Source organism: Hyaena hyaena, unplaced genomic scaffold (genome assembly GCF_003009895.1).
Source record: "Hyaena hyaena isolate Hyena2069 unplaced genomic scaffold, ASM300989v1 scaffold_6, whole genome shotgun sequence".
Classification (NCBI taxonomy): Eukaryota; Metazoa; Chordata; class Mammalia; order Carnivora; family Hyaenidae; genus Hyaena; species Hyaena hyaena.
In genome coordinates this window covers 5661022-5687604 of record NW_024080638.1, presented here as the reverse complement: position 1 = coordinate 5687604, position 26583 = coordinate 5661022, and the positions used below count along the sequence as shown (strand labels likewise).

Below are 26583 nucleotides of genomic sequence, written 5' to 3'. Positions count from 1 at the left end.
CCTAAAGTAGCAATTTCAATTTTGATTGTTTACAGTTAAGATGACTTATCTTGACTAGAATGAATTGTTGGTAATTGAGTTCTTTTTTTTTTTTTTTTTAATCTGTATGTGTTTGTGTGTGCGTGAATTTGTGTGTCAAATAGCCTGAAGTTCAAGTTCGACAGGTGGCTGTGAAATTTGCTAGCACGGTGTTTCCCTCAGATCATATACCATCCAGATATTTGCTCTTACTAGCTGCAGGAGATCCGTAAGTTTCAAAAGGTGTTATTTTGAATTTGGGTTCATTTAAAATTATTATTACTAAAATTTATGTTACTACTATATTATTACTAAAATTATATTACTAAAATTTATATTGTTCTTAATGTTGGTCTATGGAATTTAGAAGCAGTTTACTAAAGAGTTGAAAATATGGCCCTTGATATGATACAGACCTGTAGTTATATACCCCATCTTGTTTATTTCTGTGTAAGCCACTTATCTCTTCAAATCTCAAGATATTTCCAGAAAGAAGTAATTTCTTGCCTTGTATTTTATGACTATTTGCTTAGATAGCCAAGAATATATTTAAGACATTTTCTCAGAACCCCAGCTGTCAAATATAATTGCTGTTCTTAATCATTGAATGATCATTCTGCTATTATTGGAATTTATTTTTTATTTTTACTTGTCTTTCTGAAAGACGAGAAGAAGTTCATGGAGAGGCACAGCGTGTATTAAGATGTCTTCCTGGTAGAAACAGAAAGGAAAATGCTTCTAAGCAGATGCCTTCTTTCCCAGAAATGGTGTATTATATTCAAGAAAAGGTATGGCATTTAACTCCAGAAAATTAGTGTGGGTCGTATAGTGAATGATAAAAATAAACATGCATTTTTAGGTGATACATTGAAATGTTATTACTAAATGTTGAATAGTAGTAAGGTTTCTAGAAATGTTAATATTTACAGTAGAGGAAGAAAATACAAAATGAGGAAAATGTAATTCTCAAAATTGATCTGTTTTGCCCTGATCTGAATTACTTAGAATTCCTTTTGTGCTCTTCAACATTCTGGCTAGGTTTAAAAATTTTCCCCTTGGTATGACATGCTTAAACTTAGGTCTCCTTTTTTAAGAACCATAAGTTTAAGAATGCTTTAGGGAACAGTTCAGATTTTTTCCGCTGTGATCATAGGAAGACATCACATCTGCTTTTGCAAACCTCCCACGTGTGCACAGTTGTCTCTGCTGGCGGATCAGACACAGTGTTGGCTGTAGTGACCCCTAGTCCTGATCCTGTCCCTCTTTTTACGTCAGTGTTTCTTTGAGCACGCTGGGGGTCCTAGCTTTCTGCTCAGACAGACATCTTAAGGGAGTTGGAGGTCAGGACTAAGTAGCCATGATTCTCTGTAGCACAGTCAGATTTGTGGTCAGAAGATGCTTTTGTGCACATATTTTCCTCCTGCTCCATTAGTAATGACAATAACTGGCCTGCAGTGGCCCGAGGTGACTGTTAGTAGATGTCTGGAGCAATTTATTCTTTTTAAACAAGCAGCATATATGCCAGGGGAAAAGGAGAGAAAAGCCAGGAAAAAAGGCTGTCATTTAGGGTTTGAGGGAACATGTGCAGTCAGCGTGATTGATGGAAAAATGCTGTGACTAGAAAAAACTCTAGCAAACAACAATATAGTTAGAAATACAGTTATGTTTGAATTGAGGAGGGGCGCACATACTCCATTTTTTAGTAATAGTGTTTGTTTTTGGTTTATTTTTATTAGGCTTCCCATCGAATGAAAACTCCAGCCAAGTACATGACTGGGACCACTGTCCTCCCATTTAACCCAGCGGCCTTTGGAGAGGTAGGACTGGGGTAGATTTCCATTTTCTCTCTCTCCACATCCTGAAAGATGATGGCACACCCAAGGAGATAAACCCATAGGGTCATGTCATTGTTTTTCACCAGGTTGTTCTTTAGAAAACCAGTGTTTGGTGTAATGGGTATTATTTTATTATTTAGTTATTTAAAGTTTTTAAAAGTTTATTTATTTTGAGAGAGCATGAGCAGGGGAGGGGCAGAGAGAGAGAGGGAAAGAGAGAATGTCAGGCAGGCTCCATGCTATCAGTGGATAGAGCCTGATGCGAGGCTCAATCTCACAAACCGTGCGATCATGCCCTGAGCCAAAATCGAGGATTAAATGCTTAATTGACTGAGCTACCCAGGCGCCCGTTGGTAATTGGTGTTATTTTAATTCATGGTGAAGTTGAAGTATATTCAGCTCAGTGAGATTGTCTTTGTGGAGGGACTGGGTGTTCTGCATTGATTGCTGGTGTGATTTCACAGCAAATTATTAAAGCAAATGAGATTGGAATTTTAAAGCCAACAATATTCTGAGGTTGTTTGGGTTATCTGTTACTTGCCCTGATTAAATGACAGGAGATGATCTTGTTCAGAGTGAGTAGGAACGAATGAACACCCACAGTGGAATTGCCACTTGTCCTATTTTAGCTCTCAAGGAAAGAACTTCCAGAGGACTCCTTGGTAGCCAGTTTATATCACCAGTTTTTACAGTGTTGTCTCTTACTCTTCTGTAGGTGATTCGAACCCATTTTCCCAAATTCTTATGTTGGTAGAGGTTGTATACAACTGGAATTCTCCAGGAATAGATGGTTTGTCCCAGGTTTCTGCTCCGTCTCTCTTTCTCTCTTCCTCTCTCTCTCACACACACCCCCACGTGTCTTTTAAAAAATAACAGTTTATGTTGGAATTGTTTAGACTTTAAAAAAGTTGAGTTTGCATTTTAACTCCATTAAACTCCACTAAAAACACTCTTTGGATTTATAAAAGCTTGTTATGTAAACTGTGTTCCATTATGGTAATTTCAGTTAACGTACTGAGTCATGTTTTCCAGCTTTTGTGAGGATTGTCGAAAAGCTTTATGAGGGAGGGCAGGGAGGTGAAGCTAGGAAAGTGCCCTTTTGCTGCCCACCCTCCCGCACTGACTTCTTGAGGAGCTTGCCTGCTCTTCTTTCTGCCTTCTGCTTTCAGATAGTCCTGTACTTGCGCACGTGCCTGGCGCACAGTGCAGGAGTGGTGCCCACCTCCCAGAGCTTGGCCGATATGCAAGATCACGCCCCAGCCATCGGACGCTACATACGGACTTTGATGTCAGGCAGCCAGGCGACATCCTCCTCTTCTTCCAAGAGTGGAGAGACGAACCCTGTTCAGATCTACATTGGCCTGCTGCAGCAGCTGCTGGCAGGTGTCGGAGGTAGGCAGGTGGTGAAGCGCTGAGGCAAAAATCTAATTGTAAACTCAGCTAAGAATTTATAGCAAAATTGTTTTCTCTCTTCACTGCTGGACCTGAACATTAGTCTTTGTCTCTTCTAAACTTAATTGCTGCATCCTGGATGCACAGTTACTCTTCTCTGGAAGAAATGCTAACAAAAGATGTTTTTACTTTGGAAGTGGGTATGAAGAACAGTGTATCTTTTTATAGATACTCTGTCTGGAAGTTTGCTATTGAATCACATACTGTATTTAAGTTGATTTTTGTTTTGTAGAACTGGGGAATGCCTCCCATGGCTTATACTTTAAAGGAAGTTATGTGAACCCTATGTGTTTACCACTTTGCTCGAACCTAAAATGGTTCCGAATTCTGCCTTACTTAGGTTTGCCAGTCATGTACTGTCTACTGGAAGCTGTCTCTGTGTATCCAGAAAAATTGGCTGCCAAATTTGTAGACAAAACAGAATGGATAAAGGTACATTCCTGTGCATGTACATTTCTCTGATTCTGTATATTTTTCACTTTAGTCTTATAATTTCACCTTTCTACTGGTGTTCCTATGACCTTTCCTACCTTTGGGTCATTTTGAACACTCTGTTACCAAATACTTCCTAGGAAGCATGTAGATCCAGTGATCCATCTAGGTGAGAGAGGTGAATTGAGAGTCATATAAGTAAAATTAAAAAATTATATATATATATATATATATATATATATATTTCTGTTTTAAAAGTTAAAAGATTTGTAGTTCAAATAAAAAATACGTGAGGCACCTGGGTGGCTCAGTCAGTTAAGCGTCTAACTCTTGATTTCATCTTAGGTGCTGATCTCAACGTTCGTGGGTTCAAGCCCCATGTCAGGCCCTGTGTCAGACTCCACACTGACAGCAAGGAGCTTTCTTGGGATTCTCTCTCTTTCCCTCCCTCTCCTCTCTCTGCCACTCTCTGCCTCTCTCTCTCTCACTCTCAAAATAAATAAATAAACCGGTTGCCTTATGATAGTGGAATAATAGATCATTTAAAAAATATGTAAACTATCTCCTTTTTGTAACTGGCTCCCACCTACCCAAATCTCCCTACTTCCTGCCCCTTCTCCTCTCACCTGACACATCATAGGTCATCAGTTATTTACATATGGTATACTTCCTAGAGTATACTTATGCATATACACACAGATGAAAATAAACATTTTAAAGTTTTTTCCTTCTTTTACACAAGAATTGCATAGTTTTTGCACTGTTTTATTATATGTTGTTTCAAGTTTTTATTTAAATTCTCACGCCATTTTGTACCTTATTTCTTTCACTTAAAGTTAGAGTGTGGAGGTATCCCTATAGAACTAGAGAGGATGTCCTCTGTAACTGCTTCGTTTTTTCCATTATATGAATGTGCCGTAACTTATTCCAGAGGCTCACCGATGGTCATTTAGGGTACGTCCAGTCTGCTGCAGTGAACAGTCCATCATTTTGAATGTAAGAAAGTGTATTTTTTAGATGGATTCCCTAGAAGTGGAATCGAGGACATAGGCTTTAGCAATTCCGATGGATACCGGGCATCCTCCATGTGAGCGGTGCCCTGTGCATTCCCACCAGCTGCGTAGGAGAGCGTTCTCGTCCCATGCACACACCAAAAGCCTTGCCAGTTTAGCAAATAAAAATTCAAGATGCTCAGTTAAATTTGAATTTTACTGAAACAGTGAAACATTTTATTTTTTAGTATAGGTATAGCTCATACAATTTCATATTGGAGTCTTTTTGGAAAATGAAACTTGAATTATGGTAAAATGTAGAGATTATCTCTTAGTGTGAAAGCACGAATGTAATATACCAAGAGGTGTGAGTTTTGCGCTTTTCTGGAAAATCTGGTCTCATGAAATTGCTTCTGGCTTAAAAGATTTTTTTATTCCTTATGACTGTTTGCTGACTGTAAAATGATGTCAGGGTTTTTGACTTTTGATCATGTAGATCAGGGGTCAGTGAGCTGTGCTCTGTGTACCAGATCAGCCTGCCTCCTGTTGTATGGCCTGCTGGCCAAGAATGGTTTTTATATTTTACTTTTTTAAAAATTATTTTTTTAGAGAGAGAGAATGTGTATGAGCAAGCAGGGGAGGGGCAGAAAGAGAGAGAGTTTCAAGCAGGCTCCACACTCGGCATGGAGCCCAGTGCGGGGCTCGATCTTATGACCCTGGGATCATGACCTGAACCAGAATCAAGAGTCAGACACACAACCGACTGGGCCACCCAAGCACCTCAGTTTTAATTTTTAAATAGTTGAAAAAAATCAAAAGATGAGTAACATTTACTGATACTTGAGAATTATAGGATCCATAAAGTTTTATTGGAACATATATATCCTTTCATTTATCTGTTGGTGTGTGGCTGCTTTTGCATTATAGTGGCAGAGCGGAGTTGTCACAACACAAACCATAGGTCCCACAAAGCCTACTTGGCCCTTTACAGAAAACATTTGTCCACCCCTGTCTTAATATTTTTAAATTTTATTTATTTATGTAAGTAATCTGTACACTCAACATGGCGTTCAAACTCCTGACCCCAGAGATCAAGAGTTGGATGCTCCTCCGACTGAGCCAGCCAGGTGTCCCGACCTCTGTATTAGATCATTTGTGTATTCTTTCTGTTTTCTATTTTGCATTTTTGATGAAAATGCACAGGATATATAATTTAGTTTTAATGTTAAATAATACCTTATTGTGTTATTTTCTCACAGATACCAATCGATTGAGCAATATAATGTATTGTTGTCAGTAGGAGGATGATTGCGTATGACGTATGTATTTGTTTCTTACACCACTCAGAGTCTGATGAATAGCAGTAAAGAAGAGATGCGTGAACTGGCAGCGTTGTTTTATTCTGTGGTGGTATCTACAGTGTCGGGAAATGAGTTGAAGTCAATGATAGAACAGCTTATAAAGACTACAAAAGACAATCATGTAAGTTACCAGTTTTATCTTCATTTTTTGGGGGGGAAGATGACAGAGCTTTTCAAAAGCATCTGTTTTTAGGTTTTGTCTTCTCATTTCTTTATTTTTATTTTTATTTTTTTAATAGTTTATTCTCATGTTGGTTTCCATACAACACCCAGTGCTCATCCCCACAAGTGCCCTCCTCCCTGCCCGTCACCCCCCCTACCCCTCTCCCCCATACCCGTCATTGTCTTCTCATTTCTAAAAGGCACTTTTATAATTGTGAAGAGTAAGTGAGATAGATGGTGGGCCATACATTGATTAATTCATTCCATGCAATGACTTAGAGTGCCTTGTGTCTGATCTAGGTGCTGAATTTTAGGTGCTGGGCATTCAGTAAATACACGAGCATCCCTAGTACTACCAGGTGCTCAGAAGTGTTAGTTCCTTTTTCCTTCCCTGTCTACTGCCACCTCTCATTGTGCCTGTTCTGTCAGAAAACATGTGCTTGCAAACATTCAGATCTCTACTTTGTGTTTAGGGGTTTTAGCGATTAGAAATAGTATCTGCTTATTGTATTTTGTTGGCAGTAGGGAGAAGTTAGCCTTGAAGATGTAGTTACATAAGTGCTCTAAGCTAGAAGAACATATGGGCGCTACAGGGGGCTCGCAGGAGAGCCACTTTACCCTGACCTGGAGTGGGTGTGGGATTAGGGAATTACTTGAAGTAAATCAAGACCCAGTTTACCTTCTTGGAATTCTTGAGTGTTAGAAACCCCAGGTTCATTAGCATTCAGTCGAATCTCAGACGATCCCTTTGTTTTATTGGAGAGATGACTCTACTAAACACCGTTATTTCAGTGCATTCTTGCATGTGTGAGAGAGTGACAGACACATACGCTGTTGTGTGGTTAAATCCAGAGCCCAGAGATACAGCACGGATCCTTGCTTGCATTGGGGTTCACAGTAGGAAGATACTTGGCTAAGAAGAAGATGAGAATGGCGGAACAAGAAGACGTGGAGACCAATGCCGATTTCCTGCCTGGCCAGGAGGAGCTGATTCAGAGCGCCGCGGAGACCATAGGTGATGCACGTTCTCATGCCGACTTGCGTGCCGTGGGTCCTGAATTAGGCTAAAACCTAATACTGCATTTTAGCTTCTTTCTATAGCATTGCGCTTTCTTTCTTTCTTTTTTTTTTTTTTTAATGTTTTATTTATTTCTAGGAGAGAGAGAGAGACAGCATGAGCAGGGGAGGGTCAGAGAGAGAGGGAGTCACAGACTCTGAAACAGGCTCCAGGCTCTGAGCTGGCAGTCAGCACAGAGCCCGACGTGGGGCTCAAACCCCCGTCGAGGCACAAGCCTTTCCACAAAACCTTACTTAATGTTGGATAAATTCTGTGTTTTTAATAGCAATGAAAGTATTCTAGTTTTTCTGTGTGTTTTTTCCTATATATAAGTTTCAGTGTGACGGAGATGATACTCCCTCATGGGAAAAACTTTCAACATTTGCAAGAGGACAGTGCTGTCTACCTAATTTTCATGTTGTTTTATTACGGAGTAAATGCTAACAAATTATCAGCTAGAGGGAAATGTAGACTTTAATTTGTTTTGCTCTCTGTAAAACAATCTTGAGTACCTTGCCGCTTGCCCTGGACCCCAAGAGCAATAGTGTATTCTTGTCGGTTTTGTCTCATTGTGCTTTCAGGCTCCTTTTTGGACAGTACATCGCCCCTTCTGGCAATTGCTGCCTGTACAGCCCTGGGTGAAATTGGCAGAAACGGTCCCCTCCCAATCCCGAGTGAGGGATCTGGCTTTACCAAATTGCATCTTGTAGAAAGCTTACTGAATAGAATACCCTCCAGTAAAGAAACAAATAAGGCAAGTCTCTTCTTTTCCCTTCCTTTCTGAAATTCTATTCGTAGATACACAAATGAGCAAAAACACAGTTGTAATGAGGATAGAGGATGGTGCAGCTGGAGGAAGGATTTAATAATATAAAAGAGAATGATACAGGAAGTCTAGGTGACTATTTAATTTTGAGTTAGGGGTGATTTTGTTCAGCTTTTGTGCCTGCACCATTTGGCCCAACTGCTCCAACTTAGGCCCATAACTCTTAGGATTTGGGTAAAGAACTAAATTCATCAGGTAATTCTTTTGTCCTGCAGATAGTGGATAATAAAGTGTTAAATAGTTTTATCACGTTTGTAGTGTTAAATAGTTTTATCACGCTTGTAATTTTAGACCAAGTCTAAATCTTAATCTCTGACAGTCGATTTGGTTTTAAGAAGTCTGGGCATTAGTAAGCAGTGTAATGTCTGAGGAGAAGGGTATTTATCATTTTTAGTTTCAGAGAAACGTTTTCATAAATTTTAAAACAATGTATTTGTGATCAGAGCACCTCAGCGTTGAAGTATAGTATGATTTAATGAGCAGATAAATCAGTTTACTACAAATCTGATACATAATCTTATCCCTTTTTTTGAAGTTTATTTATTTTGAGAGAGAGATTGGGAGAGGGGCAGAGAGAGAGAAGGAAAGAGAGAATCCCAAGCAGGCTCTGCACTGTCAGCATAGAGCCCGACTCGGGGTTCTGTCTCCCAAACTGTGAGATCAAGACCTGAGCCCAAATCAGGAGTCAGATGTTCAACCCACTGAGCCACCCAGGCGCCCCCATAATCTCATTCTTGATCTGGCCACCGTTTAAAACTTCCTGAGAAATATCCTAGTGTAGTTTTTGTTAGCCTTTATTTATTTATTTATTTATTTTTAAATGTTTTATTTATTTCTAGGGGAGAGAGGGAGAGAGACAGCATGAGCAGGGGAGGGTCAGAGAGAGAGGGAGTCACAGATTGAAACAGGCTCCAGGCTCTGAGCTGGCAGTCAGCACAGAGCCCGATGCGGGGCTCGAACCCACGAACTGCGAGATCATGACCTAAGCAAAAGTCGGACGCTTAACCGACTAAGCCACCCAGGTGCCCCTTTGTTAGCCTTTATTAACCAATTAGTGATTACCAACCCTTGGTGAGCACCTGCAATGTGCCAGGGGTATGCTGAGCTCTGCATAACGTTAATTAATTGAATTCTCCATAAGGTCTAGTGAAGTAGGTACAGTTATCATCTCTGTTTTCCCAGATGAGGAAATAGAGTCACAGAGAGATGGAGTATCTTGCCTAAGGTTACATACCTGTAAAGGCTGCTAAAATGGTCAAGTTGTGACTGGATCTTAGGCTCCCCGGGCCCAGACCTACATTTATAAACAGTTTGAAGGATAATAAACCTGCTTAGAGACTTTCTTCTTTCTTCTTTTGCAGCCACAGACCCTTCATGAACTCAGTTTTATGTCTTTCTACCTCCAGTGTCTTATAGACATAATTCTGTAAAAATTGGATACTTTTAAACAGAAACTTGCATGCATAAGTGCTTTAGCCAGCCTACTCCTCCCTGTCTTCTCATTTTGGAAACACTGCTCTGGGATAAAGCTATTATGTACTTTGTTTAAAATTTTTTTCTGTTCTTCTAGATGAAAGAACGAGCAATCCAGACACTGGGATATTTTCCAGTTGGGGATGGAGATTTTCCTCACCAGAAACTCCTCTTGCAAGGTCTGATGGACTCTGTAGAGGTACTTATATTGCTGTCTGATTGTTAGTTATTCAGACAACGGCATCTTTTTTTTAGCTGGGGTTTTGTATGCTGTGGGATTTTAAATTAAACTTTTATTCATTTATTCACCAAGTACTTATTGAGTACCAGCCTTGGGCTTACCACCTTGGGAGGCATAGCATTGACTGAATCACCTATGTGGGAAAGTCCTTTCCTCATAATTATTGAGTAAAGCCCAGTGCATTGAGGGTAGGAGACTTACCCAGTCAACTAGATGTGGGAAGTAGATGCTGGTTTTCCAGTTGCTCTTGAGTTGGATGGCCTAGCTTCTGCCTTCTGGATAAATTTCTAGGGTAGTTGGGGACTGACAAGCAGGCAGCTGCTAGCCCTCTGTCGTGAATCTTAACAAGGCCTGATATGGATCTTCATCTAGGCTTGATTGTCATCACTTACTCACATTTTTGTACACCAGCCTCTTTGTCCTTCTTTGCTCTGAGGTTTTTAAAGACTAATACTTTCTTTCTTGGGTTGTGCTGAGCCCCTTGAAAAGCCATCAGACAAGAGTAGATTCTTCATTTATTGGGCTCTCATGATTCTCCAAGCTTTTTCTTCACAGCATTTATCACAGTTTCTAATTGCCCACTAGACTGAAGCAAAGTCTGTTTTGATCCCCATTATGAAACAAGTGCCTGGCAGTGTGATTGGTAGTAGTAGGACCTCAGTAAATGTGGGAAGAGGAACTGAATGAAGAGACATTTGCATGTAAGCCAGGAGAATCACAAAGGAGGCTGTGAGTACTTCTGTCTGGGAGACTCATGTTAAGTTTTTGGAGGTGAGGTTGCTCTTGGAACTGGAAGGAAGGCAGGGAGGCAGGAAGTAGGTTGGGGTGAGGACTAAGGCCCGAGTGACAGAGCCACTGTTAGGATCCCGGTCTCTGGAATCATCCAGTATTTTATTTTTTTTTTTTTTAAATGTTTTTTTTTTTTTTTTTTTTTATTTCTAGGAGAGAGAGAGACAGCGTGAGCAGGGGAGGGTCAGAGAGAGAGGGAGACAAGGACTGTGAAACAGGCTCCAGGCTCTGAGCTGGCAGTCAGCACAGAGCCCGACGCGGGGCTCGAACCCACGAACCGCGAGATCATGACCTAAGCGAAAGTCGGACGCTTAACCGACTAAGCCACCCAGGCGCCCCATGGAATCATCCAGTATTTTAAAAAAAAAAAAATTTTTTTTTAAATGTTTGTTTATTTTTGAGAGAGACAGGGCATGAGTGGGGGAGGGGCAGAGAGAGAGACACACACAGAATCCGAAATGGCTTCAGGCTCTGAGCTGTCAGCACAGAGCCCAACACGGGGCTCCAACTCTGGAATGGTGAGATCATGACCTTACCCAAAGTCGGAGGCTTAGCCACCTGAGCCACCCATGTGCCCCGATAATACAGTATTTTTAATGTGAATTTTTTTGAGCATGAATTATACTCACATTAGGTTCTCCTTGGGGTCATTGACATTGTAACCACTTGGGGAAAAGCTTACAGTGTCTGCTTTCTTATCATTTTCTTTTTAAAAAATTATGGGAGAGGTGGATTTCTTCTAGTTTGATTGATTTTTGAGAGAAAGGAAGTCACAGCGGGGGAGAGGGGCTGAGAGGGAGAGAGAATCTTAAGCAGGCTCCACGTTGGCATGGATCCTGATGTGGGGCTCCATCTCACGATAGTGAGGTCATGACTTGAGCTGAAATCAAGAGTCGGACACTTAACTGAGCCATCTTAGGTGCCCCTCTTCTAGTTTTATTTAAATAAATGAAGGTTTGTCTGGATTATTAACTTGCTATTGAAGTTATTTTTTAAGAGTTTAGAAGTATAGAGATCATATGAAAAACTAGAAATGTGATAGAGAGTTTAAAGTGTAAGAATGGTGAGAAAGAGGTCGCTGGATGGCTCAGTGGGTTAAGCGTCCAACTCTTGATTTCAGCTCATATCCTGATCTCATGGATCATGAAACTGAACCCCTACATCAGGCTCTGCATTGACAATGGAAAGCCTGCTTGTGATTCTTTCTCCCTCTTTCTGCCTCTTCCCCCACTCATGCTCTGTCTCTCTCTCTCTCTCTGAAATATAAATAAACATTCTAAAGATATATTTAAATATTCCGGAAATAAAGAATGGATCAAGAGATGAAATAAAAACAGGTACATGGGGATTTATTATATTATTATTCTTTTGACTTCTTTGAGAGATGGAAACAATCTGAAGCAGGCTCCGGGCTCTGAGCTGTCAGCACAGAGCCTGTCATGGGGCTCGAATTCATAAACTGTGAGATCATGACTTGAGCCGAAGTTAGACACTTAACTGACTAAGCCACCCATGTGCTCCTATTTCTGGAATATTTAAAGCAAAGTCTGGTTATCCTATCATTTACAAATGGAGTTAAGGAATTTTGTTTTTGTTTGTAATGCCAGTTATGTTCTTAGTAACAATAGGAAAAATGTGTGAAAAAAGGCACATAAAATGAATCCTTACTATATAGGATCCTCTATATTGAGATACTTTTTCTCTGCTTAGAATTGCCAAAGAAGCTTTGACCAGGAAAGCTGTAGAACTGAAGTCTTGGAAATTGTTTTTCCTCAGAGTCGGAAGCCTCTGATATCAGCACTTGACGCCTTCATCGAGACAAGAGTATTAGTTGACTGAGCTTAGGAATGGCTGCACTGTGGTGTGTGTGCCAAATTCTCCCAGAGGTCACTATTTCCATGTCCCTCATAGGGACCCTCTGTTCTTCATTCTCTTCTTAGTACACACATTCTTAGGTCTTTTCCAGTTTACAGTAAACAGAGGAAAATCCCAACAGGAACTTAAGACAGGTCTAGTTCCATGTTGATCAGTGATACATTCTTGTGAAATGTGTAAAATTTCTAAAATTTTTTTAATGTTTATTTTTGAGACAGAGAGAGAGAGAGAGAGAGAGAGAGAGAGATAGTGTGAGGGGAGGAGGGACAGAGAGAGAGGGAGACACAGAATCCAAAACAGGCTTCAGACTCCGAGCTTTTAGCACAGAGCCTGACATGGGGCTCGAACTCATGAACGGCGAGATCATGACCTGAGCTGAAGTCAGACGCTCAACCGACTGAGCCACCCAGGTGCCCCAACATGTCAAAATTTCTAAACCGAATTAAAAAAATTTGAGTGTATACTGTATAGGATTTTTTTAATGTTTGATTTTTGAAACAATTTCAAACTTACGGTGCAGTTGTAAGAATAACATAAAGAACTCCCATATACCCTTTATCTAGATACAACAAAGTTTAACATTTTACCACATTTGCTTTATCATTCTCTCATTTTCTCAACCACTGGAGAGTGACTTGCAGACATTATGTAATTTAGGAGTGCAAAGAGGAGATGCTAATAAGTGAATACATTATAATGGTTGCTCTTTGTTGTGCAGTTACCGCACATCAGGATCCGCTAGAAATGTTACGTATGTTATTGTCATTCCCTCCTTGCAGCCTGACGAGGTGGTTGATGATGTTATGCCCCCATTATACATGAAATTGAGGCTCAAGAGTTTAAATATGCTTGTGTGGCTGGTGAGACCGAGTAGAATTTGCCCCAAGATCAATGTGGCTTCACAGTCCATGCTCTTTTCCCCAAAGTTAATGGCATCTTCCAGTGATTAAAAATCCCTGCTTAGTGGTTCTCTGCTGAGGGTGAAGAGTGCAACATGGTGTTGAGGTCGTTCTCTGCATTCTCCATTCCCTCACGTCGCCTCGCCTGTGAGCCACCAGGTTAGGTGAGAGCAATCCAGGCAAAAGATAAGAACAAAGCACATTGACATGCGTGATACTGAACAGCCTTTTTGTGGAAATGAACGTGTTTGGGAAATGTTCTCTCCGATTCATGGCTTTTGTTTCCTTCGTTGCAGGCCAAGCAGATAGAGCTGCAGTTCACTATTGGAGAGGCCATCACCAGCGCTGCCATAGGAACCGGCTCCGTGGCAGCCCGAGACGCCTGGCTGGTGACTGAAGAGGAGTATACTCCCCCTGCTGGTCGGTACCTGCAGCTCATCCCTTCATAATCCAGAAATCCTTTCTGGTCTTATTTTCACATTTGAAGCAAAAGAAAAAATGTATGGGTTCCATTTTAACTTAAAAAAATATTTATATGTCTTATCAGTTTGATTCAGTCCAGAAAAATTGTTGGTTAAAGGAGAGTGAACACAAAATGAACAAGAACTTCTTTGTTTAGTCCCTTGGCAAGCAAAGGAATTAGCTATTGTCGTACCTTCAAGCTTGGGCCCTTTTCTGGAGGGTCGGGGTATTTAGCCAGTTTCAGAAGTTGAGACACAGTTATATTGGCAAGTTGTCCCTTAATCCTTCATCACATAATGAAACCTCAGGGTCTTCTGTTGGCATTCCATGTACCTCTGCACAGAGGGTGCACTGGCTTTCGGGGGCTATGTAGGTGAGGGAGGGTGCGGTTTCCAACTACGTGTAGATACTATGGTTTCATAGGTCTTGTGGTTTGATTTCATTTTGGAATTGAAAATAAATTCTGGTTCAGATACTTAAATGTATTTTTAATCATAAAAACAAAGGAAAGGTCACTTGGTGTTTTATATGTTATCTTCTCAGTTAAGGAAAGAATAGTGTTTTTGTGGTAATGGTTGCATTATGAATTGTATTTCATCATGAATACACTAGTTTTGCATTTTGTATTTTTGCATACTTCCATGTTCACCTGTTAGTTCATTAACAACCATAAAGAAATGGAAAGATGTACTTTCACTTGCTGTCTGATTAGGAGAGCTATGGCTATATAAACCAACTTGACAGTAAACTATTTAAGAGGGAAAAAAAAAGGAGAGCTATGGCTTTACAGAAACTGATAGAACTGAGACTTCTCTGAATGAGTGTGAGGCCAGGTAAGGACAAGTGTCTATAAAGAGAAGATACTGAAGGAAGGGAAGTGACCATTGATAACAGATAGGCAACCAGACCGGAGGTAGAAACTCTCAGTTTGCACATGAGGGGTGATGTTGGAGGCTTGATAGTAGTGAGGGCTCATGATGTGGAATAGCAGATTTGCTGTAAAAGGCATGTGTCTGAGTCCATGGATTTCTCTGTAGTGACTTAAGCAAATGAAGATTAATAGAATGGTACCTATGCCAGTCTTCAGACTTCTGAACTTCTTGTGTTGTCTCAAACTCTTCTTGGAAGTTTGCTCTTTGCTTGGCTTGGCTCTTTGCTCATCTAAGAGTCTCAGTTGTCCATCAAGTGTTAAGGTTCACTCCATCTTCGTGTGTTTAAAGAAAGGAGAGCATAAAATATTGTGAAGTGGGTGATGATGACTTTTCGATCTGAATTTTCATCATGTGTGTTTGTCATTCTTATCTGAGTGCTACTCAGCTTTTTTGATGTCTTTTGTTATAGTGTACTGATCTTGCTTTGAATAGAAGATACAGCATTGGAGAAGCCACTTAGGGCCTAGGTGTTAGCCATCCTAGTATCTCAAGCATGTAACATGGTGCCTGGCACACTGTGGAGATCTAATCCAAGCTTGTTTGTTTGGTGATTGTAGCCGCCTAGGTAGCAGAACTGCAGAGAGCTGGAATTCTGGTTATGGGAAGGTAAAGGAGAGATTGGATTTGCCTCTGAGAACTAGATGAATGAATTAATTATGCACGGGGAAGGGGCAGAAGGAGAGGGAGAGAGTCGATACCAAGCAGGTTCAACGTGCAGCACAGAACCTGATACACAGTGCAGAGCCCGATACAGGGCTTGATCTCATGACTGTGAGGTTATGACCTGAGCTGACTGACGAAGCTACCCAGGTGTCCTTGAGAACTAGATTTATGTGACGAGTGAGGAGTTAATAGCACCTGACCCTTTCTATATCCAGATTCCTATGAAGAGGGGATGTCCACTAATAGAGCTCTACCTTTTTCAGGCCTTTTATTGGCTTTGTGGGAGTCCTGTTCTAGCTTTTTTTTCCTTTAGGAGTCTAATCATTCTAGGGTCCTCTCCTAACCATTTCCTGCTTTCTGAAATCTTGTTTTACCTGTGTTCTCCTTTGTTTTTGGTCTGGTTGGGTGGCATTTTCGCCCAGGCTTTTAGTGTATCCCCAGCACTTTCTTGGAATGTTTTTCACCCAGTTTTTGCAAGACTGTGTTTGCTTGGGTTTCTTCCTTACCTCTGACCTCTTCTCATTCTTCTTCACTGGTCTTGTTCCTGCATACCCCCCACCATGCTGAGATGTCCTGGTTCACTCATTCCAGTATATGTTGACGACCCCTAAATGGATATCTCGTCTTAGAACCATTGTGTTGTACTCCAGAGCTATATTTCCATTAGGTGTGTCCATACACAGGTCCCTTAGGCTCCATCGTAGCTAGAAAAATCTGCTTTTCTGGGTCTTCCTTCTCACTTTTCCCTCTCAGTGTTGGAGTGACCCAACTCACCCGCAGGTGGGTTGCAACCAGTATCTTCATGGACATTTCTGGAAGTCAGTTGTATATATGAGTATGGCATTTTGAGGAGTCACAGTTTGAAAAACATTTGGAAGTATCGTGTAAAGATTGTTTTTAAAGCCATGTGCTATATGTCATCGTTAAGGGATAAGTAGAAGGGAGAAGAGGTCCAACAGCTGAGCCCTGGGGGTCCCAAAAGTTCCTAGTTTTGGTAGATGAGGAGAAATCAGGGAAGAACACTGAGAAGAAGTGGTCTGAGGTAGAGGGCCCTGGAAGGGAAGTGAAGAAAATCTGTGCTGAGGGGAGGGAAAGGGCTGGGATGGGAATCAGTCAGGTCTCACACTGCTGAGAGATAATTAAGATGAGAACTGACAAGTGATCATTGAACTTAGCAACAGGATGATAATTGGTGACTTCTATGAATAATTTCTGTGGAGAAGGTGAAAGCCTGATTTGGAGCAGGTTCAAGAAAAGAGAGAAAAATATAGACTGTTGTGTATAGACAACTGCTTGAAAGGTTTTAATGAAAAGCAGCGATTCTTTTTTCATATATTTTTTAATGTTTTTTATTTATTTCTGAGAGAGAGATAGAGAGAAAGACAGCGTGAGCAGGGGAGGGTCAGAGAGGGAGATACAGAATCTGAAATAGGCTCCAGGCTCTGAGCTAGCTGTCCGTACAGAGCCCGATGCAGGGCTCGAACCCACGAACTGTGAGATCATGACCTGAGCCGAAGTCGGACGCTTAACCGACTGAGCCACCCAGGTGCCCCTGAAAAGCAGCGATTCTTGACTGTAAGAGGGTGATTTTGCCCCCTGGGGGACACTGGGGAGGACAGGTGTGGCTGGTCTCTAGAGAGAGGAGGCCAGGCAGGCAGCTAAACGTGCTACAGTGCACGGCACAAGCCCGCGACACGAATGTGCGAGGACTCTGAAGTAGTGAAGGGAAGGAAGAAAAGGCATAGTAGCTAGAGGAGGGAAGTCAGGTCTGGAGAGTTTTGTTTGTATGTTAGTTGTTAGGTGGGAGATGGGAAAGATGTGGCAGGAAGGAAAAATTGCTGAGACCAGAGAGAGTGGGATCATTTTTGTTTAAGTTGACTTAATTTTTTTTTAAGAGAAGTTTTGGGTTCACAGAAAAATTGAGGAAGGTACAGAGGTTTTCCATATACCCTCTTCCCCTACACATGCATAGCCTCCTCCATCGTAGGGATAAGTTTTTGTTCTAGGGAACTGAAGTTACGAGAGTACTTTTGAAGGCTTATTGAGCTTATGCTGGGTTCTGAAGTGGATGATTATCAAAATTCTTTCAGCAACTTAAACACCTTTAGTCATTTAGATATTCATTTGTTATAAGATTGTTGTGTTGAGTAAATATTGTTTAATATTTAATTTTTCAGGAAATTCTATTAAATTATTTTAATTACTTCTTATCATTCCTTTTTTCCCCTCAGGAGCCAATGTGAATGATGTGGTCCCCTGGGTGTTGGATGTGATTTTAAATAAACATATTGTCAGCCCCAACCCACATGTGAGGCAAGCGGCTTGCATCTGGCTCCTTTCCCTTGTGAGGAAGCTAAGTACCCATAAAGAAGTGAAGGTAAGCCATGCTATTAATGTGCTCAGCACCTTTGGAAATTGTTTATGAAATATTTATAATTGATAGGGGGTAGGAAGGAAAGTGTATGATGGGGAGGGCAATGAGCCAGATACTTTGAAATTCTAAACTTGAATGTATAAAGTCAAGTGATAAGGATAGGGAGGCTGAGAGAGTGCGTTAGACTACCTGTAAGTGGTCTAACCTTGAGGTAATTTGGCTGCCTTCAGAGATCAGGGCATAATAGGTAATGTGGCTGCCTGGGGTTGGAAGACTCTCACAAGGTGTTGTGTACCCTGAGAGAAGATTCTTATTTACCAAGAGGTAGAATTTGTGTTCTGAACGCCTTTCTTCTTCTTTCAGTCTCACCTGAAGGAAATTCAGAGTGCATTTGTTTCTGTTTTGTCGGAAAATGATGGTAGGTTATTGGTAAATATTTGATTTCCAAATTTCAGTAAGCTTGTATTCTACATTTTGAAACATCTAGGTTAATAAACATAAAGAGGGACAAAGGAAAGTTGATTCTTACTGATTGATTACATTAATTAGATCATGTTCTTCAGTTTTGCATTTAAAAATGGAGCTGAGGCCTTGCAGGCGCCTGGAGGGCTCAGGCTCAGTCAGTAGAGCATGCAACTCTTGGTCTCAGGGTTGTGAGTTCAAGTCCTTTGTGTGGCATAGACTCTATTTAAAATGAAAAAAAGAAATAGAGCTGAGGCCTCAACGTTAGTACTTAAAACAATAGCATTCTTTTACTTCTGATTCCTTTCCTCTTTGTGATATAAGCCAGGAGAGAGTGAATGTGTTAGCCATTTAAATAAGTAACTTTGTTTTAGAAATTGTTTCAGTATGAGGGGGTCTTATATTGACTTTTCATTTATAAAAAATCGGGTGTGGATGTGTTGAAATCCTGTGAGGTGAGGCTGTTGTACTTCGCATGAGTATGCCTTGCAGCACCCTTATCCTCTGTCACCATGCCTGCACGCCCAGGCCTGGCAGTGTTGACTTGACTTGTGAGTTGGCTCTTTTGTGAATAGAGTTCTCTTTTACAGGGACGTTTTTGGTGCCATGTCCACTGAGATGATTTAATGTGCTTTAACAAAATAGGCAGACTGATGATGCTTTCATATCTTCACTTTGATATGATTTTGGATTTCTGTTACAACTTTTTAAAAAATCCATTGATGGCCAGAAGACAAATTTCTCTTAAAGTAATATTATTTTGTCTGACTTATGCAGAACTTAGCCAAGATGTTGCTTCAAAAGGACTTGGGTTGGTGTATGAACTGGGCAGTGAACAAGATCAACAGGAGTTGGTTTCAACACTTGTAGAGACACTTATGACTGGCAAAAGGTACGGTGAACTTGAACATTTCACATTTCAGCACGTCCAGCAAATTTTGCACATACTGAGAATATATAAGAAGGAAAATCCAGCTTTTGGCATTCCTGTGTATTAAGCCCTTCTATGGATTGCACGTCAGCAATTGTAATACAGTGGAGAGCAGTTTAATCACTCAGTGTATCCTGTTTAGACAGTAAAGTGAAAGAAACCAAAGTGCTGTTCAGAAACATGCCAGTAGGTCAGGCTTTGAAAGTTGAATGCTCTCAGGACAAGCAAAGTGTCAGATTACAAAAATACTGCAGTTGCTGTTGACTGAATAAACATGATGATGTGGAAAGGAAGCTTGCATGTCTTTCATAGTTTGATCTGTGAAGAGGATGAGAGGGACAGTCATTCCTGTAATTGGTTATTGCTTTATGTCGCCTTCCTTACAGGGAGGATCATTTTTTTTTTTTTTTTTTAAAGATTTTTATTTATTTCTAGGAGAGAGAGAGAAAGATAGCGCGAGCAGGGGAGGGTCAGAGAGAGAGGGAGTCACAGACTGAAACAGGCTCCAGGCTCTGAGCTGGCAGTCAGCACAGAGCCCGACGCGGGGCTCGAACCCACTAACCGCGAGATCAGGACCTAAGCGAAAGTCGGCCGCTTAACCGACTAAGCCACCCAGGCGCCCCTGGGGGAGGATCATTTTTAATGGGTGGCCACATTTAATGCAGTTTAACTTCACGTGGAATGTCTTTTACATCTCTTTGTTCATCCTAGAGTTCATTTTACAAAATTCTTAGGTTGATTGGAAAGGATTTAGGTGACTTTTACATCTTGCACAGGGTAGATACTTGCTGTGGAATTTGATTTTACTGGTTTATAAAAGAAGTGTATCAGTTAGTTGAATGCTGGTATGAAAAAATTAAGGCTAATTTAAAGTCTTTTTGTTCTGCTTTAGAGCTAAACATGAAGTTTCTGGAGAGACCGTGGTATTTCAAGGGGGAAGCCTCGGCAAAACACCCGATGGGTAAGTGTACCAGATCCATTGACTGTTCATCATAAACATCTTTAGTCTCCTCAATAGAGTGCTCGCGACGCTGATTCTCACCTTCCTAGGAAATGTTGTATGTTAATGGAAGAAGAAAACTTCTGTGGAGAAAGTGTAGTGTCTCATCTTGGTTCTTGGGAAATAGACTCTGAAGTGGAGGTTTGTCTGCTGAAGCCTGACTGAAGAGTGCCCAGCCTTATCACCTGGGACAGTGAGGAGGCAGGAGAGGGATGGTGGCCCAAGGAATAGCTGACCTGCTGCTAATACTTAAGCAGATCCTGACCTCTAGAAATGGGTTGGGCTGGCCCTTCAGAGTTGCCCTGCTTTGAGGGGCCAGGCCTTTACATCCTCTCATTAGACTTTAAATCCCATTGGTGACTTAGCCATTGGTGGTGGGCTGCTCTGGGGGAGGACATGGCCTTGGGCTGTGGGCAGTGCTGTTAGTCCCCTGTCCTGAGGAGGGGTCTAGCGGCATAGCTTGGCTCCACTACAGCTCGTTTCTTGGTGGAGCACTCTACTTGGTATTGTGGGGTTCACCAAGTTAGCATTTCAGATTAAGAGCTTTACCTCCTTTGTGTTATCATTATTTCATTGTGGTTACACTGCTACTTTTCCTCTGAAAACCCTCAGGTCAGACTGTGCAGCTGGCTAGGCCTTGCTGTCGGGTCACACAGAGCCCTGTTTGAGTGCTGTCTGCAATAGCAGAAACAGCTATGTTCTGTCCTTGACTTTCTCCCATAGCTCACTGTTTCCACGTTGAAAGTAATTTTTTTTTTTTAAGTTTATTTGTCTTGAGAGAGTGAGTAGACACTAGCAGGGGAGGGGCAGAAAGGGAGAGAGAGAATTACTGGCAGGCTCCGTGCTGTCAGCACAGAGCCCAACTTGAGACTTGATCTCACGACGGGTGAGATCATGACCTGAGCCGAGATCGAGAGTCGGAAGGTAACCAAGGCATCCAGACACCCCTTGGAGTTATTTTTGTTCCATTTACTCTCCCGATAGACCTTTAGTGAAATACTACCCTTTTCACAGAGTAACACAAATGATCCGATCTTTGAGTAAATATTATTTGTTCAGAGGAAAGTTAACAGGACTCAAAAGAAGTTTTCAAGATTGGGGTGCTGCAGTATTACAATTTGTATGGAATCACAGTAGACCCCGAATAGCCAAAGTGATCTTGGAAAAGAACAGCAAAGCTGGAGGCGTCACAGTTCTACACTTCAAGTTATATTACAAAGTTGTCATCAAAACATTATGATACTGGCATAAAAATAGACACATTGATCTATGCAATGGAACAGAGTAGAAAATCCAGAAATCTGTAATTTATAGTCAGTTAATCTTTGACAAAGCGGGAAAGCATATCCAGTGGGAAAATTCTCTTCAGCAGATGGTGTTAGGAATACTGGACCACTTTCTTATACCGGGAAGAAAAATAAAGTCACAGTGGGTTAAAGACATGACTGTGAGACCTGAAACAGTAAAAACCCTGGAAGGAAACACAGGCAGTGACCTCTTTGACGTTGGCTGTAGCCAATCTCTTTTAGCTATGTCTGCGGAGGCAAGAGAATCAAAAGCAAACATAAACTACTGAGACTGTATTGAAATAAACAGTTTCTATACAGCAGAGGAAGTAATCAATGAAACTAAAAGGGAACCCATGGAATGGGAGAAGATACTTGACAAATGACATATCTGATAAAGGGTTAGTATCCATTATGTATACAGAATTGATACAAGTCAGCACCTAAAAACCAAATAATCCAGTTAAACGATGGGAATAGACATTTCTCTGAAGAAAACATTCAGATGGTCAACAGACATACGAAGAGATGCTCAGCATCACTAATTATCAGGGAGATGCAAATCAGAACTGCAAGGAGATATCATCTCATTCCTGTCAGAATGGTAAAATCAACAACACAAGAAGTACCCGGTGCTGGCAAGGATGTGGAGAATAAGGAGCCCTCATGTACTGTTGATGGAAAGGCAAACTAGTGCAGTCACTATGGAAAACAGTATAGTGGTTCCTTAAAAATAGAATTATGATCCAGCAATTGCACTCCTAGGTATTTACCCAAAGAATACAAAATGCTAATTCAAAGGGATACATGCACTCCTATGTTTATAACAGCATTATATGCAATAGCCAAGATACGGAAGCATCCCAAGTATCCGTGGAGGTAGATGAATGGATAAAGAAGATGTGTGTGTGTATATATACACACACACACACACATTGGAATATTATTCAGCCATTAAAAAGAATGAAATCTTGCCATTTGTAGTAAAATGGATGGAGCTAGAGAGTATAATGCTAAATGAAATAAGAGAAAGACAAACAGCATGTGATTCCATTCATATGTGGAATTTAAGAAATAAAACAAAGATCACAGAAGCGAGGAAGAGAGGAAAACCAAAAAACAGACTCTTAACTCTAGAGAGCAAACTGATGTTTACCAGAGGGGAGTTGGGTAGGGTGATGGGTGAAATAGGTGATGGGGGCCAAGGGATGCACTGGCTGTGATGAGCACAGGGTGTTGTATGGAACTGTTGACTCACTGTATTGTTCCTGAAAGTAACGTAACACTCACTGTAATTAACTAACGGGAATCAAAAAAATACTTTACAAAAAGATGGGGTGCTGTAACTTAGAAAAGGCTTAGGGATAATAGAAGTTGTCTCTAAGTGACTTTCATGATTCTGAGAGAGATTGGTGTACAGTGTAACGAGGAGTTACTGACTTGCCTCCGGAGGTGGTGAGGGCTCCACCCCCATGGGAGTCACAGGGGTCTTCAGGTCATTTACTAGGGGTTGTCAGTTGAGTCAGGTGACTTGTATATTCGTCTCGTCTCACCCTGGTTCCCTGCCTCAGTGGTGATTAGATTGAAAACATAATTTTAAAATGTGCTACTAATAGTGGTGAAGTCACTTTTACTGGGTTGGAGACAGAGAAATACATTATTGTATTCTTTTTGTGTGTTTGTTTCCAAGCCAGGGCCTTTCTACTTACAAGGAGCTTTGTTCTCTGGCAAGTGATCTTAGTCAGCCGGATCTGGTGTATAAATTTATGAATTTAGCCAACCATCATGCAATGTGGAATTCTAGGAAGGTAAGTTCCTGTCACTGGATGGTTTTTACTTTTTACTTTCAGAACCAAACATGCTACATAGTCAGATAGCAATTGATGTGCAGTTTGTTTTGTAAGAATCTGGGATCAGAGAGCCACTGGGATCAGGGATCAGGCCACTACAAGGCTCATTGGTAAAGCTGGGACACCCAGTAAGTCAGGCTCTACTCAGGGACGAGTTTGGGAGGGGTAATTTTGTGATCTTTATAATTTAATATGTTAATATTTTACCACAGTGATCTTTATAATTTAATATGTTAATATTTTACCACAGTTTAATATTTTATCTCAGTCACTTCGTCATCTTATGTTTTAGGGTGCTGCTTTTGGTTTTAATGTGATTGCCACCAGAGCCGGAGAGCAGCTGGCTCCTTTTCTGCCTCAGCTAGTTCCTCGTCTTTACCGTTATCAGTTTGATCCCAACCTGGGCATTCGACAGGCCATGACAAGTATTTGGAATGCATTGGTCACTGATAAAACAACGGCAAGTATCTGTGAACCCTTGTCTAAGACTGTCCAGCGCTCATCGTTCTTTCTACTTTGTATACTTATTTGTTTAAACAATTGAGCTTTCTTTCACCTTTCAATGTATCAAAGCTGCTCATGGCAACATTTATTACAGTCTTAAAAATGGGAACAATGTAGGGACGCCTGGGTGACTCAGTTGGTTGAGCCTCCGACTTTGGCTCAGGTCACGATGTCATGGCTTTTGAGCTCCAGCCCTTCGTCAGGCTCTGTGCTGACAGCTCAGAGCCTGGAGCCTGCTTCAGATTCTGTGTCTCCCTCTCTTCTCCTCCTCCGCTCACATGCTTGCCACCTCTCTGTCTCTCTCTCTCAAAAATAAACAAACATTAAAAAAAAACTTAAATAATTGAAACAATCTAAATGTCTATGGGCTGGCTGCCTAAGGAAATGGCAGTGATAGAATACTTTGTAGGTACCGGTGAGACTGGAGAAATAGGTCATAGTTCCTGCTTCGAGGAGTTCACTTCATTGAGGAGATGGACAAGGAAACAGTCAGTTGCCAAATATGGTTTTCTCTCTTGGTTTTATGTTATCTGGCTGCGTCTCATACTCAATTTCACTTGTAAATATTAGGATTTCTCAAGGCTTGCCTCTGAGTACCTTTTACTCTCAACTTTATCTTCCTAGATGAGCTCATCAGTTCCAGTGAGTACAAATGCCATCTTTACTGTGATGGTTCCCAGTCTTACAGTTTTGGCCCAGACATGACTTGTGTCCCTACCTTGCACATCCAGATGCCTTCTTGCCCTCCTCACGCAGATGTTGTTTCAAGACACCTCAGACTTAACATGTCCAGAGCAGGACTTAAAAACAGCCTTTATCCTTGTGTGTCAGCATTTATCCATTTACCTGTGTCAAGAAACTTTATATTATCTTGATTTTTGTCTGTCTTGCCTTTACGCACAGTTGAATCCAGTAGCAAAGTTTGTTGATTCTGCATCCAAAGTATCTCTTGAATCCACTCTCTTCTTTCCCTAATTCTTTTCTGATTAACAGGGTGTCATGTTTCTCTTTTCTTTGGCTTCCTTCATTTAGTAAGCAACCAATTAAAAAAAATTGGATCATGCCATTTTGGGTTAAGTCCTTTATTTAAAGGAGTTTTAGTTCACTTTAAATAATGCCATGATCCTTACCATATTTTTTTAGTACCTGCACTTGATGTGGCCTTTTCCTATCCAGTTTGGTATCAGGTTGAGTGTGCTCCTGTTCATGGTCATAGGCACTTGAGGATTCAGCTTTGAAGGCTCAAGGAGAGTATTCCAAATACTCAGTCAGTCAAGATCTAATAGGCCAGTTGGCTTTACAGACCTGAGTCCAAGGCACAGGCTGAGGCTCTTAAGATGTGAGTATCATTTCCTTATAAGTGAAAGGTGATACAGAATGTTTAGAGGTAGACATAGAAAGATGTCAGTTTGGGGGCGCCTGGGTGGCTTAGTTGGTTAAGCGTCCGACTTTCGCTTAGGTCATGATCTCACGGTTCGTGGGTTCGAGCCCCGCGTGAGGCTCTGTGCTGACTGCCAGCTCAGAGCCTGGAGCCTGTTTCAGTCTGTGACTCCCTCTCTCTCTGACCCTCCCCTGCTCATGCTGTCTCTCTCTCTGTCTCCTAGAAATAAATAAACATTTAAAAAAAAAAAAAAAGAAAGATGTCAGTTTGTTAAATCTTAGGTGAGTTATTCACTTCTCTTCTTGGTTTTTTTATGGATAAATGAGGGTAACAAAACCTCTTCTACCTACAGAGTAAAAGTGGAAAACCCATAGTTTTGAGATTCTTTGGATCAGTATAAAAACTGAGTCTATCAGTTGGTTATTAACAAACTGTTATGTGTATATCAAACTAAAGACGCGTAAAAGATTGAACTCACCTTTTGTTCTGAGCAATCGTAATACTTCATGTGCAAGTTACCAGGGATGCGGAGACAAGTGACACCCTGTCCCTGTCTGTGAGGCCTCAGTGTAATGGAGTAGTGTATGTATTCATAGGCTGATAGGACATGCCTGACAAAGTGCTGTGGGAAGTCAGAGGAGGGTAGGCCATTTTCTCTGCAAAGGTGATGCCTGATTTGAATCTTGAACGACAGGTAGGAATTAGCCCGGCAAGCAAGAGATGGAATCGGGTTGTAGGGAGAAGTAGTATGTGCCAAGGAATAGGCGAGATGGCATACAATACTTTTGGAGCTGGATTGGCCACAGACGGATTTGTATCCACGTCCGGGTGGTGGCACTTTATTCTCATGTACTAAGGAAAGCAAGAGAGTCAGGTTGGCATTTTAGAATGATCATACTGGCAAGCAGAGCGGGGAGAGACTTGTAGACTGAGAAGCTTAGAGACATGTAGGCTGTTACCTTCATCACGTCAGTGTGTTTGAGAGGTAAATAATCTTGATTGTGGATGAATTTCACATTTTTTTAAAAATTTATTTTTTAACACTTCAAAACTCATTTTCTTTTTTTTTTCATAATTTATTGTCAAGTTGGATTCCATATAACACCCAGTGCTCATCCCCACAAGTGCCCTCCTCCATGCCCATCACCCCCCTTCCCCTCTCCCCCACCCCCATCAGCCCTCAGTTTTCAACATTCAAGAGTCTCTCATGGGTTTGCCTCCCTCCCTCTCCCCAACTATTTTTCCCCTTCTTCTCCCCCATGGTCATCTGTTAAGTTCCTCCTAATCCTCCTATACGTGCAAACATATGGTAGCTGTCCTTCTCTG

General features: G+C 41.2%; 1 protein-coding gene across 3 annotated transcripts in view; it reads left to right on the top strand.

Moving 5' to 3' along the window:
• ECPAS (Ecm29 proteasome adaptor and scaffold) overlaps positions 1–26583 on the top strand; it is a 111040-nt gene that overhangs the window by 56122 nt on the left and 28335 nt on the right. For all 3 annotated transcript variants that reach the window (XM_039239790.1, XM_039239781.1, XM_039239799.1), the window contains 16 exons: positions 144–247; positions 683–806; positions 1755–1835; positions 3023–3245; positions 3646–3737; positions 6077–6211; positions 7105–7267; positions 7891–8063; positions 9706–9807; positions 13709–13832; positions 17701–17846; positions 18207–18261; positions 19083–19197; positions 20129–20197; positions 23213–23330; positions 23665–23832. In XM_039239790.1, coding sequence (XP_039095721.1) covers positions 144–247; positions 683–806; positions 1755–1835; positions 3023–3245; positions 3646–3737; positions 6077–6211; positions 7105–7267; positions 7891–8063; positions 9706–9807; positions 13709–13832; positions 17701–17846; positions 18207–18261; positions 19083–19197; positions 20129–20197; positions 23213–23330; positions 23665–23832 — 1992 coding nt within the window. The remainder of the gene's footprint in view (positions 1–143; positions 248–682; positions 807–1754; positions 1836–3022; positions 3246–3645; positions 3738–6076; positions 6212–7104; positions 7268–7890; positions 8064–9705; positions 9808–13708; positions 13833–17700; positions 17847–18206; positions 18262–19082; positions 19198–20128; positions 20198–23212; positions 23331–23664; positions 23833–26583) is intronic.